The following is an 18,572-nucleotide window of genomic DNA, read 5'->3' as shown; positions in this document are numbered from 1 at the left end:
TAATTGTTGGAATAGAAATGTCCCCGACATGGTGAAGGATGTGCACCCTCCTCTGAATCACCAAGCTGCATGGATATTAGGATCGCTAGTAATGATTTTTGGTCATGGCCAAACACAAATCATGTGTGTGCAGCTGGACTTATCTCATGGTAATGTGGTCTTTGTTGGATGGGAATGGTGCACCAATCGCTACCCTCGTGATTGTAGAGGGTTATTGCCCTTACCAGGAATTAAGTGTCACAAGCACATTGGTGGCAGCATGCCGGTTTTGTGTTTCACAGTGATAAGTGGTGTGCGCAGGTGCCTTTTTTACCTGTTTCACACGAGTGGTGACTACTGGCCCACTCATGTAAAGTCTGTGGCTGTATATTTAACTCACCATTGGCTTGCATGGATTGTGTGTAGCGATGGACAGTGCATAATACTTGCGTGTGCGTAATGGGATTGTATGTGCCTGTGTATGGTACATAGCATAGAGGCATGTGGGTTTTATTCTGGAAACACAGGGTCCGGAGTAGCTATGAGAGAAGGACTGCAATACTAAGACAGGAGATGTCTTTTGCCAACATTCCTGAGGGCTGGGGTGGAAACACACACTGACAGAAATGGAGCTGACCATGCTCCAGGCACATCAAAAGTCTCTTTGATTCAAGAAAAGGTACCAGTTAGTAAGGCCTGGACTCATTGTCAGGGAGACGGTGAGTCTGATAAGGTTGCCACTGTGGACCAGAGAATCCTAATAGAGAGGAAGGATTACGTCTTTGAACCTTTACAAGGCATATTACAGTACAGGCGGGCAGCAACGTGTGATCCCAAGTTACTCCCTTGGTCTGTGTTGTGGGTCAGTCAGTACTGGAGCAGCTCCTGCTCTGGAAGACTGTCCCTTTGACTAAGTACAGTGCAAAGGAAAGAACATTTCACAAAGTGGACACCCACAACCCGAATTTCAAAAGATCAGACATTAAATCACATTTGTATCTGGAGTTGGACTATAAAGGTGTGAGCATGAGACCCACAAGTTGTTCAACATCACTATTCATCAGGAGAAAGAAGATCCCAAGACTTCTAGGTGCTAGAACCAAAACTAGGGACCAATGTCTGCTACTCTCCCTGCTGGGTGAGGGGCTATCACAAAGCAAATCAAGATCACTTGCCCTAAGCCTGGAGCACCAGCTTTTTGCCTGCCTGCCAAAACCAGTGAACCCTGTGAGGAGGAGGAGGAAAACACCTGGAGGGAGCAGGGATCCCAGCAATGGATTCTAGTGAGCGAAGTGTGAGCGCCTGGTCCTGCTGTAGGAGTGCAATCTGCCTGCCCAGTCTTGGTAAAGTCGACAACCCCCCCATGTCGTCAGGAAGGGGGCTACTGTGAAGTACTGGCCGTCACCTGTGTGTTCGCCAAAGTCGGCAACCCACATGTGACCAGTAGGGGGGGACCACAATGAAGTACGGGCCATTGCCTGTGTGTGTGCCAAAAGTTAGAGACCCCCATATGACCATGTCGGGGGGGCGGAGGGGGGGTAGGCACGTGAAGTGATTATGGGAAAGACCGCAAGAGGACGCGGGCCCTCAGGGTCGGGAGAGTGGAGCTAACGAAGGACCACCTCCCATGATTGCCAGCTGCCCTCTGGTCAGGTAAGACTGTTCCAGGCTGTTGGGTCTGCTGGGGACTATCACAAACTTAGCATCTTAACGTTGCTAGCATAGACTCTTAAGGTGAGACAGACTTTGTTGCGTGGGGACTAGCGTTGGCCACATTTATGATTTAGGAGTCACCTCTAGTATAGAATCGAGAATAACCGACCCCACTATACAGAACTCAGGGACTTCGGGATTTTGCCTGGGAGAGTAGGGGCAGCGCAAGGGACATCAGCAGTGGGGCTGGGGAAGGTAGAGGTGGCTCAAAAGGCACCAGTCTGGACCTGTCCCTGGATCCAAGGGGCCCAAATGGCGCTGGGAATGAACCTGCTGACGGAAGACCAGTAGGGGTGCTCCAGAGGGACAGGTAGCCCAAATATGAGGTGCATAGCCTATTAAAACTTTCAGAGTTGGTTGGGGTCGCTTCTGCTTCCAGAAACTCAGGAAGGCCTGGAGACGGTACAGGCTCAACTGCAGAGCCAAGCCTTGAATGCTGATGCTCCCTCATAATGTCGGATGACATCAAGGGAAGGGGTGAAGTCGAAGACCTCTTAGAGTTATTTTTTTTATGTTTGTGGGACTTACCTGAACACCCTACGACTCTGAGTGCTACGACAAGCATTTGGAGTAAACCTGCAACCGATCCAGAGACCTTCTTCTTGACCGGGATCGAGATCTTTGCGGCACCGCATGTCGAGTGGCAAGGAGCTTAAGAGAGCACTCCTTGAAGCCCTTAGGAGTCATGGCGCAACAGTCAAAGCAGGGCTCGACGTCATGGTTGCGCTCAAGGCACCAGAGGCAGACGAGCTGTAGGACATCCCTGCAGCACCAAGAAACAATGTCTCAAAAAATGTTTGACAGAAGGTCAAAGAAAGGTCCGTGAAATTACTGGAGGTAGGTCTACTCCGGATCTGCTCTGGCAGCGAAAGAAAAGAACTGAAGTTAGCGTGCTAGGGTGGCGCCTATATAGGCACTCCAAATGTCACTTTCGGTGTGGATAATGCCGATGATATCACACGGAGACAAACATCACCACCTACCAGCGCACAGGGGTACTACTCACGAAACAATTTCCTGATTCTGGGGATAATTGTAAGGTAAGGAATCTGTAGCTAGAAGTATCCATCGGATTCTTTAGTTCTCAATTAGACTAGCGAAGAGGATGTTCAAGCATGGTTGTTAAGTCTGATTGTGTACAGACTAGACATGCATATTCTGCATCCTGAGCATGATACAATGATGGGCCTCCTGTTGGTTGGGCTCCTCTCAGTGTATATACTAGCTTAGGCACGGCACCAGTGATCACCTTCCACCAGTTGCCAGGCTCACCTCAAACTCTATTCTGATGTCCAATGCCGTCCCCAAACTGGCTCTCCCAAGTCTTCACAATGGATAACCACTAGTTTAAAAAAAATTGCAATTGAAGTGAATTTGGTCTATATAAGAGTGACTTTGGCAGTGATGGGAGCTTATCCATCTCTGAATGTCCCAATATATAAGGAAATAAGAATGGCCGAAAAGGTCAAGAAAAAGTCAAGAAGCTGATCAAGTTGGCATGGCCTATAAGTGCAAGGGAGTGTGCCCCCTGCACCTTCAGCTTCTTCTTGAAGAGGGAAATATTTCAATTTGAGGGTGCAAGAGAGCATGCCTACTATGAAGTTCATGAAAGTCTGTAACCTGAGCCAGGGTGTAGAAGGGCTCCTTGCAGAACACTACGAAGCTGCGATAATATGAATTAAATAAGTATGGGGGCAGAGTTGATTCACATGGTACCACATATACCACTATTGTGCGTTTTAAACATAACAGCATTGTGACCTCCATTTTGAGACAATTAGGGAAGAATTCCATTCAGGAAAGAATTGGCATATACATTTTAATGTCTCAGGGTTTGTCCAAAATTATTTGACATTATTGAATGCTATTTATAGTATTATATGGAACAGATGATTGACACCACCTTTGTCAATCAGGTCATTGAAGGCTGCTATTTGAAGGTACTGGGTGCCCATAATAGGTCAGAATCTTGCCATCCAGCAATGAAACAAGTAATTTGTCTCAATCAAAGTTTTTAGCTGGTCAATCATTGCACATTCCAAACCTTTTGATAGGAACCGCAATGTCAACATTGGTGGAGGACACCCTAGACCACACGGGCCTAGGTTTGTTTATTCGAACGGAGGGATAGCAGGTAAGAAACATTTCCTCATTTTAGGATATTTTTCCTCTGTAATCTTAATCTTTGAAAGGTTCACCTCAGACAAACTTTGTGTTAGTTGAAGAAACTAGACCATTGCACTGGAGGATCTGGAGATTTTGCTAACGAGCATTTATTTTGCAATATTTTATTGAATATGTTTTCACATCAGAATAATGAGAAGGAAGTGTATGGTTCTGTGGAGAATCAGAAAAAGTAGAAATGTTCACTATTAACTTTGCACATATACTCTGTGTCCAGAGGTAGGAAAAAATGCAATAACACAAAAATTGTACCCACTATGATGCATATATTTTTAAAACACAATTTTCTATATAGATACCGTGTATGTACGTTTCATATATTACCTGATTTTTGCAATTGTTAGGTTGTAGATCTGAATGTACTGTATTATTTCATCTAGGAGACGATCAGTCATAGAATCAAAATCAGCAAATGTATCATTCTGCAGAAAGCAAATAAAGGATAGTCATAAATGGTATTTGAACAGATTATGGATGGGTCTACTAAAAATAGCATCAGTTTTCTATATTGAAGTAATTGAAGTCTCGTTTGAGGTAATTAAGTGTACTGAACAACAATTTTGTCTAATCTGCTTACATTTTATTTAAACATGCCTTAGTCTTCAATACTGATGCTGATCTACTCTATTTTCCTGAGTTAAATGTGCTGTTATAAATAGCAATTACAACATATGAATCTGAATAATAGAAATATTGTTTAGAGTAGAAATGTACGCACAATACAATACACTGATCCTACTGCATTCCCAGAAACATTTTCTATCAATTATATATGAACAAGTCTTTATAAACAGTGCTTGAAGAAAAAGCTACTTACCTTTGAAACAACATTTCTGGTGGATACATAATTTTATAATCTTCCTGCAGATTCCTCACTTTAAGAATATCTAAGATCGGTCCAGACAACTCTTCCCCATCAATAGCTCTCCAGACATTTTCATGAAGTTTCAGGAAAAGAGAACACTGAGAATAACATGGACCAACCTGTGCACTGCATCAGTTACTGTTTTTCTGCACCTCATTTGATGCAAGGTAGAGCTCTCGTGGTGCTTCACTGATAAAAATACCTCACCTCTAGGTCAAATGTTTCCACTGAAGGTTTTAGGGTTCAACCCCATTCTTAAGTGCCACAACCGGATATCTCTATCAGATATACACATCTGCAGGTGGTGTCTTGGCTCTGACCATGCATGACTCCACAGAATGTGATTCAGGTTCCCTGATGCATCCGAAAGCCGTCAGAGAGCAGTTGGGCATGTTATTTTTGGCCATGTCTCTCAAGAACATGCCCAAGTACATCCCAACATCCTACAGGTAGGTCGTATGGTAGGAAACTATGCCCCAAGAGGTTTTCTCACTGAAAACTTCAAAATGTCCCATGGGAAAGAGAAATCCTCTTCTTACCAAAGGAAACGATCACATAACCAGGACCATTTAGAGACACAGAGCCATTTCCTGACGCCGGTGAAGAATCTGAAGGAAGATTTAACCAACAGAACAGAAAATATCAATAGCTTTTTTTTTCTCACCACATGCGCCTACTTTGGCCCTATGAAGAAGTCAATGGCCTGAACAATGTATAAGAGAGAATAATGGCTCAGGGCCCAACTTAGAGGAGGGTAGTAACTGTATATGGCCATAAAAAACTATAGCCATGCTATTTGGCATTCCATACTGTTCCCTTCCCTATTGGTGACAAAGTTTAAATGTACTTTTGTTCACCAGTGTGATGGAGGCGTTTCCTCAACAAACCAGAAGCTGGACATTTCAAACACTTTTCTCAGTGTGCCCCGTAGTGTACTATAATCAATCCTTCAAAGCACCTTGAGTTTTCTATTAACAAATTATGATGAAACAAAGTCTTCACAAGTTATCCTTGGCTCACCTATTCGTATTTTGCTTACGCCTAAGGTTCCAAGAGATGGCATGGCATGCAAGAAGCAAATTGAAGCAAAAGAAATTGTCAAAATAGATGACTTTATTCAGCAGACTCTACTAAGCATGAAAATTAAGCAATGATAAATTGAGAATCCAAAAGGTTTTCTATCTATATTTCAATGTTGGCCAGTCCCATCACAACGTCCCAATTCTATTGTCAGAGATTTACATCTTCACATTTTATTGTCAACTACGTTTACTCTTACAATATTTATAGTCATAATTTATTTTTTGTAAAATTGTTTTTATTAGCGTTTCATAGTATAAAATAATACATATGCATCAATTATTTCAGAAATAGACATCATGCTAAATTTACATTGTGGTTTTATTCATAGCCATTTCACAATGTGTAACCCATCCATCATTTCATTGGGTAGTATCGCTGATGTGAGGAGGCATCTGGGTATAGAGCGTGGGTCTATGAGAGGTGGTCTGTGGCCTGTACTGAAGATCGGGTGTGAGCTCTCAATGCTGGCCCTGTAAGTGACGTGTTGCTATACTGGGAAAACGATCGGAACTCTCAAACTGTGGGATGAACAGAGGTACACTGTGTCTATAGTGACGTCGCATAGTAGGGGCCAGCGGGTTAATACATCCTGACTGAGCTTCTCATTGCAAGGCGCTGAGAAGGGGGTGGAGGGGCAAAGGCATCAGACCGGAGGCAACGCATGGGTGTCTATTCTGCGGAGCAACTACAGTGGATAACCTTGGTGTGTGCATGCGCTGTGGGGGAGCGGGCGCTTTGAGACGGCAGCTCATCCGCTGCTTCCTGTTTAAAGGAGTGTAATAGGATAGCCCAGGAAATGGATATGGGGTGTTTGCAGATACCCTTAAGCTCTTCAAAATAAAGCACCTCCTCTTCTGCGGCAACCCATTTGTTGACTGACCGCTGCCAGGCTGCTAGCAGAGGTCCCCCCGGGGCCCTCCAGTGCATTGCTATGCACCGTTTAGCTAGAAGCAGCGCCGAAGACGCGAAACGCGTCTCTACTTTCAGAGACTTGCAGCGATTATGTATGACCAGTGCGCCGGCCTCCCAGGTGTGTATGTCAGTAAGTCGCGTGACTGTGAGGCGGGTGGCGTGGACTCCGGTCCAGTAGGCACAAAGCGCTGGACAATCCCATAACATGTGGAGAAACGATGCGGCGGGCATTGAGAATATAGGGCATGTAAAGGGCGTGTCTGGGTAATACTGTTGGAACTTCTTGGGCGTCAGATAGGCGCGATGTAGTTGTATGCTTTTAAATCAATAGTTCCGGGACATTTTTTTGGGGAACTATAATACACGGCCCCATTCCCTGTCATGCAGTGGCCTTTGAAACTCAGCTTCCCTTTTCTCCCGAAGGGGCGCGAGGGTCATTGGTTTTAGAGCCCGCACCGCTTTGTATATCCAAGTGACCAGATGACGCCCCGGGCCCATCGGTAGTAATGTGTGTATCACCGGGTGAGTGGGGGGCTTGGTCTCTATTGTGTGCCATATTACATTCTACGGCAGTCTCCCAGCAGTTGTTGATGTAAAAGAAATTACCCCCCAGGAATCGCCATATCCGCCGCCAACTCCGCGAATGTCTGCAATTGTCCATTCACATGTAGAGTCCCTATCTCCATGTCCCAGTGTGTCGTCCAGTAGCGGAGCACCCGCTCAGTGTAATGTGCCCGGCCTCTTGGGAACAACACCAGCGGCAGGACGGGGGAGTACATGGGAGCTTCATGGTCCAGTCGGTGTATGCATGTCAGACAGGCTCCTGCCACCGTCATCTAAAGGGGCCGGTCACGTAGTGGCCCTGCCCCAGGGAGCAGCATGCAAAGTATGGTTGGGGTGGGAGCGGGCCCAGTAGCTGTGACTGTTTCCCACAGCGCGCGGCCCGCTGTCCATCTTGAAACCCACTGAAGCTGGGCTGCAAGGAAATAGGCCTCAAAGGAGGGAGCGCCCAGTCCCCCCTGAGTCATGGGCAGCTGGAGATTAGCAAGGTGATTCTCCTACCGCCGGAGCCCCATATAAGAGTACCGAGGATGGCTTCCAGCTTGTGGAAGAAGGAACGCGGAGGGATTACCGGAAGGTTAGCAAAATAGTAGAGCAATCGCGGAACCGGTATCATTTTGGCCACTGTGATTTTGCCAATGGCTGCAAGGGGAAGATCCTTCCAAAAGTGCATGGAAGAACTGATCCCAGCCATTACCCTACGATAGTTCCCTTCATAAAGGTCTTGCGGTGTGTGGTATAAGCTAACACCCAGGTACCGCACTGCTTGGGGACTTCAGGAGACTTCGATGCCTCCTAGCCATAACGAACAGGGAGGAAGAGCGCTAACGAGAGGATATACCGATTTAGACTAGTTCACTTTGAGACCCGCCACTGCCTCAAATTTCTGTAGCACATTAAGAATGGGGGTGAGATCAGATGTAACATAGCGGAGATATATGAGTACGTCATCTGCATATAACAATACTGCATGAGTGGTGTCTGCGATGGGAATACCCCAGTGCCCGCTCTCCTTGTGAAGACGGACTCCATCGCCATGACGAAGAGCAATGGAGAGAGGGGCAGCCCTGGGGTGTGCGCCAGAATATTAGGAATGACGGCGATATAAAGGGCCCGAATCTCACCTTAGAGGTCGGTGTGGAGTGAATGAGCTGTGTGTAGGCGAAGCCCCACTCCCATCCAATGCAGAATTTGGAAGAGGTAGGGCCATTATAGAGTATCAAAGGCCTTTTCCAGGTCCAGGACCGCCGCACGAGGAAAGTGGTCCCGGATCTGGTCCTGAACTTGAAAGAGACGCCGAATGTTGTAGGAGGTATTCCGGCCCGGGACAAACCCACACTGATCCGGGCGGATCAGTTTTGTGAGGGCTGTGGCGTATCTGTTTGCTAGTATCTTCCCATAAATTTTGTAATCAGTCGGTAAGAGGGCTATGGGTCGATATGAGCCCATTTGCTGCGGGTCTTTGTCCAGCTTGAGGAGGGAGACTATAACCGATTCACACATGGATTGTGGCAGCTGGCCTTTGTCCAGTGCTGCTTGAAACTGCCTTACCAATCATGGGACCAACTGCATTGCAAACAATCGGTAACATTCCAATGGGAGGCCATCCAGCCCAGGGGCTTTACAGGTAGCCAACATTAGAGTGCCTGTTTGACCTCAGCTGCGGATATAGGCTCGCCCAGGTCGGTTCTGTCGCTATGCGGATCAAAGGGTATTTGGTCAGGAATCCGGCGAGTTGCTCCTCATCCACTGGGGCCGGGGCTGTGTATAATCTTGTGTAGTGCTGGCGTAATGCGTCTAGGAGGGAGGTCTGTGAGTGTATTAGGGTGTCTCCCTCTGCGTGGACCACTGTGATCAGTGGGAGGGTCGTGTCTTGCTTTACCAACCATGCCAGCAAAGTGCCTGCTCTATCACCTTCCTTGTGTATCAGCGCTGCGTATGCCCTAAAATTATAGCGGTGGAAATCAGCTAATGCCTCTGCATATTCGGTTTTGGCTTCCGCCACTTGGGCGGGTGTGGCTGTATTTTTGTCAGCCGCGCGTGTGAGTGTGGCCAACACATGTTCTTTTTCCCGGATGCGGCGCTGTAGGATGTGGTGTACCCCTGTGAAGTGGTGGATGAAGGTGCCCGTAATTACCACTTTAAACACGTTCCATTCCCCGGCTCGAGTGGAGGCTGTGCTGTATGTGTTCTACTTGTGTCTGTCGGAAGATGAGGTCCTCCAGGCAGTCCCTGGTCAAACGCCAAGTGGGTACCGGTGGACGGGGGCGCCACACAAGAGTGATGGCGTGGGCGTCATGATCGGACAGGACCCTACCCAGATAGGCCTCTGGAATGTAGGGAGGAGGGGAGGGAGCACAAGAAGCTGTCGAGCCTGACTTTAAGATCGTGTAGTATGGAGTGAAACGAATCGAGCCGTGCGGTGGGGTGAGGTACTTAGAGCGCCAGGCATCCGTCAGTGACCAGTGGGCTGCCCACGCCGTAAAGCGTTTGGCTTGCACTATGATTGGGGAAGTTGGTTGAGGGGGTAAGACCTGTCCAGTTGTAATCCCCTCCCAGGATCCAAGGTGCTTGGGTGTATGAGCAGAGCGGTAGTGAAAGTGCGTCCCAGAATTTACTCTGGTCCATGTTAGGCGCATAAATGCTCCCCAAGACTACCGGCTGACCATCTAGGAGCCCCTGTAGGAGGGCGTAGCGCCCATGGGGGTCGATCTGTAGTGTAGTTCCTATATTCCCAATAGGCTCTGAGCATTGGAATAATATCTTCAGTAGTGTAGACGTAGGACTGAGGTTAACTAGGTCTTTTACTGACGATATTAGACTTAAGTTTTGTGTGCCAGCTAGCTCAGAGTTCACTAGAAACTTTCTCGAATAGGCGAGGAGATGTTTAACCTCCCTGGATAAACAAGAAGGGATTTAGTTTCCGACAACCATAGAACATGACAACTTTGCTCTCCCTGATCAAGAGTATATCTCTAGAGTCGTGTGAAAACAAAAGACAGCTATTTTACTCAGTCAATACGTGCATACTTAGTTTCACCAGATTGCAGAGAAAAGGAGAGACGGGCGTTTTCAATAAAAGGTGTTATTTATTGATCAGTCTCTTTTCTCATACAAGAGAAATGAATTGCTACAATTGTAATACTGATGGTTAAGTAAAATGCATACAGTAAAAGCAGGATTATAAAATAATACTGTAAAAGGATTGATATGGTTTCTTAGCCATATGTTACTTTAAAATGGATAAAAGATATACATACATATATACATTGACTAATCGTACTCAACTGGTGCTTCTAACTACGCCTACCCCGGTGTACCTGACCTAAGCCTAATACATGGAAGGGAGTAAGTAAGTAGCAGTTTAAGTTAAGTTTGTTTTGCCAAGAGTCTGACTCAAGAATTCTCTGTAAGCGGTTAGTCAGTTCAGTACCTGGGATTTAGAAGGCAGGAGGTCTGGTATCTCTTTCTCAGGACTCGGTATCCCAGTTACCCGCGAGGGCAAGCTGGAAACGCTGGAGGCTGGATTCCTCGGCAAGAGGAAAGGCAGCGTTTTTCCTCAGCGCGTCAAAAGGGGAGGGGCAGCGTCCGTGGGCTCTCGCATCAGCTGGGCTCTCCGGCAAGTAGTCGCTGCTCCAAGCTCATCACCACCGTGTCTTTACTTAGGGCAGTGTCGGTATATTTATACCTGAGAGGTGCCGGGTTTGACGTAAGGAGGTCCCAGGGGTCAGCTCTATCCCCCCTGCTGTTCAATATCTATCTGCAGCCGCTGGTTGAGGAGCTCATGAGCCGGAACTGCGAAGTTTTTAACTACGCAGATGATACCCAGCTACTGGTTCAGCTGGAAGACACCATTGAGGCCCAGGAATCAGTGAGGAATCTGCTTAGCTTCACGGTCAATTGGATGACCAACAATCTGTTGAAAGTGAATGCCGAAAAAACCGAGGTGCTGGTCCTCAGTAACCTAGGGAACCCCTGGAGTGACCTATACTGGCCCCCAGAGCTAGGTTCTACTCCCCCCCCCTGGTAAGGTGGTAAAAAGTCTCGGTCTGAGGATTGATGCAGACCTCTCGATGGCTTCCCAAGTCGCAGCCGTGGTTGGTTCTTGCACAGGTGTATTGAGGCAATTGCGGAAATTGGTACCCATCCTATCAGCCTCTACCCTGCAATCGATTGTATCTGCCACAGTCATTTCAAGACTGGATTACGGCAATGCACTATACCTCGGCTTGCCACAGAAGCTGTTGAGGAAGCTGCAGGTAGTACAGAACGATGCCGCAAGGCTGATCCACTCCCTGCCTAGAAACTCTCACGCCACCCCCCTGCTCCAAAAGTTGCACTGGCTACCGGTCATGTACAGAGTCCAATTCAAATGTCTCTGTGTGGCCCACAAGGCTCTCTTTGGTAAAGCACCAGAGTACATAAAACAACGTCTCATGAGATACGTTCCGGGTAGACCTCTGCGCTCAGGGAAGACCTCTAATCTGTTTCAACCAAGATTCAAGCTAAAAACCAGAGGAGGCAGGGCTCTGTCTGTTCTTCTCCCACAGTTGTGGAATGCACTTCCGACTACTCTGAAGGAAGAATCTCAGTTACTGCCCTTCAGAAAGAAATTAAAAACTCATTTATTTAAAAGGGCGATGACTTCAGCATAGTCGATGGGTATGCCTGAGAGATTTGGGCTAACAGTGTGTTGTGTTGTTCTGTTTCTAAGCGCTTAGAGACCGGCGGTGATAGGCGCTATACAAATAAGCAATAACATAACATAACATAAGACGTCAATTAAGAACTGGTCGTTCTTACATTCTTTACAGGAGTTCTCGAACAAAATCAAAACAATAGCAGCGGGGATTTCCCAGGTTTGCTGGAGGCTTGGTTTGTTTAGAGAACTCGGTGTGCTTTCTAGGGGGCTGGAGGAATAGTGCTTGCTTAATGTGACAGCATGCGCTATGACTAATTTATGAAACTGGTTTCTGTGCCGTTGTATGGATATTAGTGATTTATAACCGGACAAGTGTCAGAAATTGGAGTATCGATACAGGTCCCTATATAAACACACTACACCCACTCCACGAATTCATGTCCATATTTACTAACCTAATCAATAGTAAACATAACTAATAGTGCATGTGTATACCGAACCACCCAAAATACATTTTTTGCATTTGAAAATAGGCATATTCGAAAGACACGAAAATGAGTATAGGTACTGTATGCATTCAAGCAGTGTAACCAAAAAAAGGATGCGCATTTTATCTCAGCATGAATGATTTGCGAAAATAACACATGAAATGGCTCTTAATACAGAAGAAAAAGTGCGAGACCACTTCATCACATATAAATACATTTACTCGTAAATATGCTAGAGGCTGAGGTAAAATATTGTCTCTAGAGTTCCTAAAAATAGAAGCTCTGTTCTCTAAGATTAGTTTTACTTTAAGCAGAAGATAAGTGCCAAAAGGTAAATATTTTGGATTTGGGAAAAAAGTTTTCGTTTTCAGGGAAGAAGGAAAAAACTGTCAGTAGCTAAAACTGAAGGCCAAATTCAGAGTTCAGGGAACGCTGTGTGCACGTTTGCTTATAGTCACTCTCTCTGTTCTGGTGAAAACATAATTTCAGACAGATTTTCAAAAAAACAGTTTACTGCCTGTTGGACAGGCCACATGAAGGGCCGCTCTCCCCCGGCCCAACCAGGCCCGAGCCCAGCCACGCAAGTACCACACACCACCATTGCACGTCCACCGTCCCCGCAGGGACCCCTACACTCGAACCTGTTGACCACGTAGGCCGACCCACTACCGGCCTGCGCGCCCATCCTGGGCGCCATCTTGGACACTCCACCACGAGGCCGCCTGGCCCCCGATCGACCTCAACCCTGGGCCTGGCCAGGCCTCAGACATTCCGGCACCAACATCCACCCAGGAGGTGAGCGGGCTACTTGGTCAGTCAATGGGAGCCAGAGGTGTCGATGGCTCTCCCCCGCCAAGTGCCGCTCGCCCATCGCCTCCCTGGGCGCTGGCTCCACCCCCCTGCTGGGTGTCTGAACTCCCTCATCCCGGACCCCCCGACCTCCAAGTGCGAGGGTCCGGACATCAAAGCACACCAGCCCTATAACTGGGGCAGCTCCAGAGCAGGACGGGAGTTGTATCTTGGAGTCGAGAGACGCAAAGAAGAACTCATCCTTGACGGACTACTGGCGCTGCCGTAGCTCTGTCTTGTGCACCCTCGTCTTGCCTGCTGGCGCTGCCGCGGCTTTGGGAGCCACCCTATCCTTCATCGTCGTCGGGACCTGCTGGCGTGGCCGCGGTCCGTTTGTAACCACCACCTTCATCGGGACCTGCTGGCTCTGCCGCGGACCGTCGTCTTCCTTCACCCATCCCGGGACCTGCTGGCTCCGCCGCGGCCCGTTCATCTACACCACCGAGCTCGAGGATTGAGAGCTATTTCCATCTTTTTGGTAACAAGACTGTCCCGCTACCCTTTTCCCAAACAGAGACCAGAATAGAGGGGACCCCTGAGTCCAGACCTCCTTGTACCATTCTACCGTACTTGAAGAATTCCCTATAAAGTGTCATTGAACTTTATCCTTGTGTGGTGTCCGTCTGTGGGGGGGAAGTTACTTGTCTGTACGATTCGCTGGAGACGGCTCTCCCCAGAGACCTCTCCCCTTATCCTCGGCCGACCCTCCCGGTCCGTCTAACATTGGTGGCCAGCGACGGGATCCGAATCACCGCATAAACCGTACAGAGAGTAGCTCACCCCACGGCGAATCACGATGTCAACTAAAGACAGCGGATCAACGGAGAAATTCCAGATGGAGAAATTGGACGAGTACAGCCATCGTGAACTTAAACAGTTCTGTATCGAATTAGGTATCGCTACCACCGGACTAAATACCAAAGATGACTTTAAGCAGGCCCTAGAATCTTGGGCAGAAACCGGGGCTGCCGGAACCCCCGATCAAAACATCGCAGCACAAACCCCCATGGCCCCTGAAGAGCGAAGAACGGGTCTCTTGCCAGACGAGATCCAGGAACGAGAAAGAACCCGACTACACGAGCTGGAAATGGCCCGGCTCAAAATGGACGTTGAACTGAAGTTAGCCGAACAGAAAATCAACTTAGAGCACCTGCGTCTCCGAGAAGAAAGAGAGGAGAAACAGAGACAAAGGGAGCTCGAGGAAAAGAAACTGGCATATGAACATGAGCGGAAACTAGCTGAAATCGACCTACGCAAACAGAATAAAGAAGCAGGGGTGTCCGAGCAACCCCACACTCCAGGGGCAACAGAGAAGAAGGTACACATCCCCAAGGAGGTCGTTCGAGAATACTTCCGAGAGGACGACATCCAGCAATGGTTTAAGGCCTATGAAATCGCTATGACTGCACACCGGATCGATAGAAGCGATTGGGGGGCCGGTCTGTGGGGGAGATTCCTCAATGAGGGCCGCGACGCCCTGCTGCAACTCCCGGACCACCAGATGACCTCTTATGACCATATGAAAGCTGCACTCCTCACCCGCTATGGCCTCACACCCGAGATGTACCGTCAGAGGTTCCGAGACTGCACCCGCATCCCGGGTACAACTTGGGTGGACTATGTTAATTACTTTAGCCGAGCCTTCGAGGGCTGGATCAAAGGAAGCAAGGTCACAACCTACGAACAACTGTTCAATCTTATGGTATGGGAGCATCTGTCGAACAATTGCTTCATTGAACTTCGCCAGCACCTCCTCGACAGCAAGTTAACGGATCCCCGGCAGCTCGCAGCCGAAGCTGACCGGTGGGAGATCACCAGAGTGGGTCGAAATGGGTCCTACGAACAGAACCGGAACAACAATGGTCAGCACCGTCCCCGAGGAGGTGGGGGCCAAGGACGCGGAAGAAGCAACGCTCCAGTCACCCCCACTACCAGCCTCACCCCCCCGGCCAACCGGGGCAGCACCCCAGCGCGACCGGGACATCGAGCCAATGTTACCTGCCATCGATGCCAACGAGTCGGACACTATGCAAACGACCCAAACTGCCCCCAGTACCAGAGCCCAAGACCCCGCCAAGTAGCCGCTGCTGCCCTGGGGGAGGAACAGATCTCAGAGGAACAAGAAGAATATGAACAGGAACACCAAGAATGGGAGCCAGCCGCCATGGCTCTCGCCTGCCTAGGGGGGAGAGACATGGTCCCGCGGGTCCCCCTACCCGCTAATACCCAGAAGTACAGCCAATGGGTGGGCATCAACGGACGCCGGGCTGAAGCCCTTCGTGACACTGGGGCCAGTGTAACAGCCGTCCGCTGTCACCTGGTGACCCCCGAGCAATACTTACCAAACATTCTCTGCCCTGTACGTTCAGCCGATAACTCAGAAAGTCTGTGTCGGATGGCCTGCGTCCCCTTCGAATGGGGAGGGGTCTCCGGCATGTTGAAGGTGACGGTCCGAGATGATGCCCCCGTAGACTGCCTCCTGGGTAATGACCTGGAAAGCTCTCCATGGGCAGCAGTCGAACGAAAAGAGCACCTGGGGATGCTGGGCGTCCCGGACTGGGCGTGCGTCACCACCCGGTCCATGACCGCCCGTGCCAACACCCGCCCAGAGGAACTCGAATGGCCGGCGCCACCGCCTCCGGTCGCCCCCGCCGAAACCACCGACCGTGACGTCCCCCCCGAACCAGCTCAACCTCCAGACCTCGCTAACCCCGACCAGTGGCCTCAAGAGGGGGGGCCCACGCAAGAACAATTTCGCCAAGAACAAAAGACCTGTCCCTCCCTCGAGGGACTCCGCCAGCAAGCACTAGCCCAAAGCGCAGGGGATACCTCCGGAACTCACTGGGTCTACTGGGACAATGATCTGCTGTACAGTGAGCAAAGAATCGCGGAGCTGGGGGCCAGCCGAGTCCTAGTGGTACCCCTCCGTTTTAGAGACTTTCTGCTAAACCTGGCCCACGATGTCCCCCTGGCGGGACACTTGGGTCAAGACAAAACCTATAGCCGCCTGGTGACCCACTTCTTCTGGCCCAAAATGAGGGATAATGTACACCAGCATTGCCGATCTTGCCCCACGTGCCAAGCCAGTGGAAAGAGCGGCCGCAAACTGAAAGCCCCCCTGCAACCTTTTCCCGTGGTCACCACCCCGTTCGAGAGAGTCGGAATCGATATCGTAGGGCCCCTGGACCCGCGCACAAAACAAGGCCATCGATTCATCCTGGTGCTAGTGGACCACGCCACCCGCTACCCGGAGGCTGTACCCCTGCGGACTGTGACAGCCCCGGTAGTCGGCCGGGCTCTGATGGGGATCTTCTCCCGGGTGGGCTTCCCCCGGGAGGTCGTCAGTGACAGAGGCACGAACTTTATTTCGAAATATATGAAATCTCTCTGGCAACAGTGCGGGGTTACCTACCGGTTCACGACCCCCTATCACCCTCAAGGAAACGGACTCGTTGAGCGGTTCAACCGCACGCTCAAAGGGATGATCGGGGGGTTGGAAGAGCCCCTCCGTCGCCAGTGGGATGTGCTGCTGCCGTGCCTCCTCTTCGCCTATCGAGAGGTTCCCCAGAAGTCCCTGGGCTTCAGCCCATTTGAACTGCTATATGGACACCCCGTGCGAGGGCCGCTCAGCCTAGTTAAGGAAGGCTGGGAGATGCCCCCTCTAAAGAACCCACCAGATGTTTTCCGCTACCTCCTAACACTCCGCAACCAGACCCGGCGATTCCGAGAACTAGCAAAAGCCAACCTAGAGGCCAGTCAAGAGGACATGAAAAGGTGGTATGACCGGAATGCCTCCTCCATCGAATTTGAACCTGGGCAACAGGTCTGGGTGATGTCCCCCACCGAACCCTGCGCCCTACAAGACAAGTGGACAGGGCCCTTCAAAGTGGTCGAGCGCAAGGGTCCGGCTACCTATCTCATCGACTTGGAATCTTCCCGGAACCCCCTCCGGGTCCTCCACGCTAACAGACTGAAACCGCACTTCGTACGGACAGAACTCAGCCTCCTGATGGCCACAGACAATGGGGCTGAAGAGGACTCCGAGCCCCTCCCTGACCTCCTACGAACGCGGGAGAAAGACGGCTCCGTAGATGGGGTCCGACTCTCAGAGGCCCTCACCCGAGAGCAACGCCAGGAGTGCCGAGTTCTCCTGTCACAATTCGCCAGCCTGTTCTCCCTCACCCCAGGTGTCACTTCCTGGTGTACGCACGATGTGGACACGGGGGACAGCCCCCCTATCCGCCACCGGGCCTACCGCGTGCCAGATCGGGTACGGGCCTGCATCCAGGAAGAAGTAGCCAAAATGCTCACGCTCGGGGTCATCGAGCCCTCAGACAGCCCCTGGGCCAGCCCTGTAGTACTGGTCCCCAAAGCAGCTGCCCCCGGCACCACCCCAGAACTCCGGTTCTGCGTCGACTACCGGGGCTTGAATGCGGTCACCAGGACAGACGCACATCCCATCCCCCGGGCAGATGAACTAATCGACCGCATGGGAGCTGCCCGCTACCTCAGTATCTTCGACCTGACGGCGGGCTACTGGCAAATCGGCCTCACACCCCGGGCACAAGAACGTTCTGCCTTTTCCACTCCCGATGGCCATTACCATTTCACAGTCATGCCCTTCGGCATGAAGAATGCCCCAGCAACATTCCAACGGCTCGTCAATCAGGTCCTGGCGGGGCTCGAAGGATTCAGCGCCGCCTACCTAGACGACATCGCTGTATACAGCAATCAGTGGTCCGAGCACCTCCACCACCTCCGAGCAGTGCTGCAAGCCCTCCAGCGAGCTGGCCTCACGATCAAGGCCAGCAAGTGTCAAATTGGGCAAGGGTCTGTAACCTACCTCGGGCACCAGGTGGGAAGCGGCCTGGTGGCCCCTCTGCAGCTAAAGATTGCCGCCATCCAGTCCTGGCAGCCCCCCATTACCCAGACCGAGGTACGAGCTTTCCTGGGCCTCACGGGCTATTACCGAAGGTTCGTGAAAGACTATGGTACTATCGTGAGGCCCCTCACAGAACTCACGTCAAAAAATCAGCCCCAGAAAGTCAACTGGACCCCAGAGTGTCAAGCTGCATTTGAACAATTGAAAGCCGCCCCTGTGCTCCAGGCCCCCGACTACAGCCGGGAGTTCATCGTCCAGACGGATGCCTCCGACCATGGCATTGGGGCAGTCCTGTCTCAAGTGAACACCGAAGGCCGTGATCAACCGGTGGCCTTCATCAGCCGGCGACTCCTACCACGGGAACAACGCTGGAGCACCATAGAGAGGGAAGCCTTCGCGGTGGTATGGGCCCTC

At 50.2% G+C, this 18,572-nt stretch overlaps 1 protein-coding gene across 2 annotated transcripts in view; it reads right to left on the bottom strand.

Annotated features, from left to right (window-relative positions):
• The window catches only part of FAM135A (family with sequence similarity 135 member A), a 938,545-nt gene that overhangs the window by 254,224 nt on the left and 665,749 nt on the right, over positions 1-18,572 (bottom strand). For both annotated transcript variants that reach the window (XM_078648016.1, XM_078648017.1), the window contains one exon: positions 4,201-4,298. In XM_078648016.1, the coding sequence (XP_078504142.1) occupies positions 4,201-4,298 (98 nt within the window). The remainder of the gene's footprint in view (positions 1-4,200; positions 4,299-18,572) is intronic.

Source organism: Lissotriton helveticus, chromosome 6, assembly GCF_964261635.1.
Source record: "Lissotriton helveticus chromosome 6, aLisHel1.1, whole genome shotgun sequence".
Taxonomy (NCBI): Eukaryota; Metazoa; Chordata; class Amphibia; order Caudata; family Salamandridae; genus Lissotriton; species Lissotriton helveticus.
This window is presented reverse-complemented; position numbering and strand designations above follow the sequence as displayed.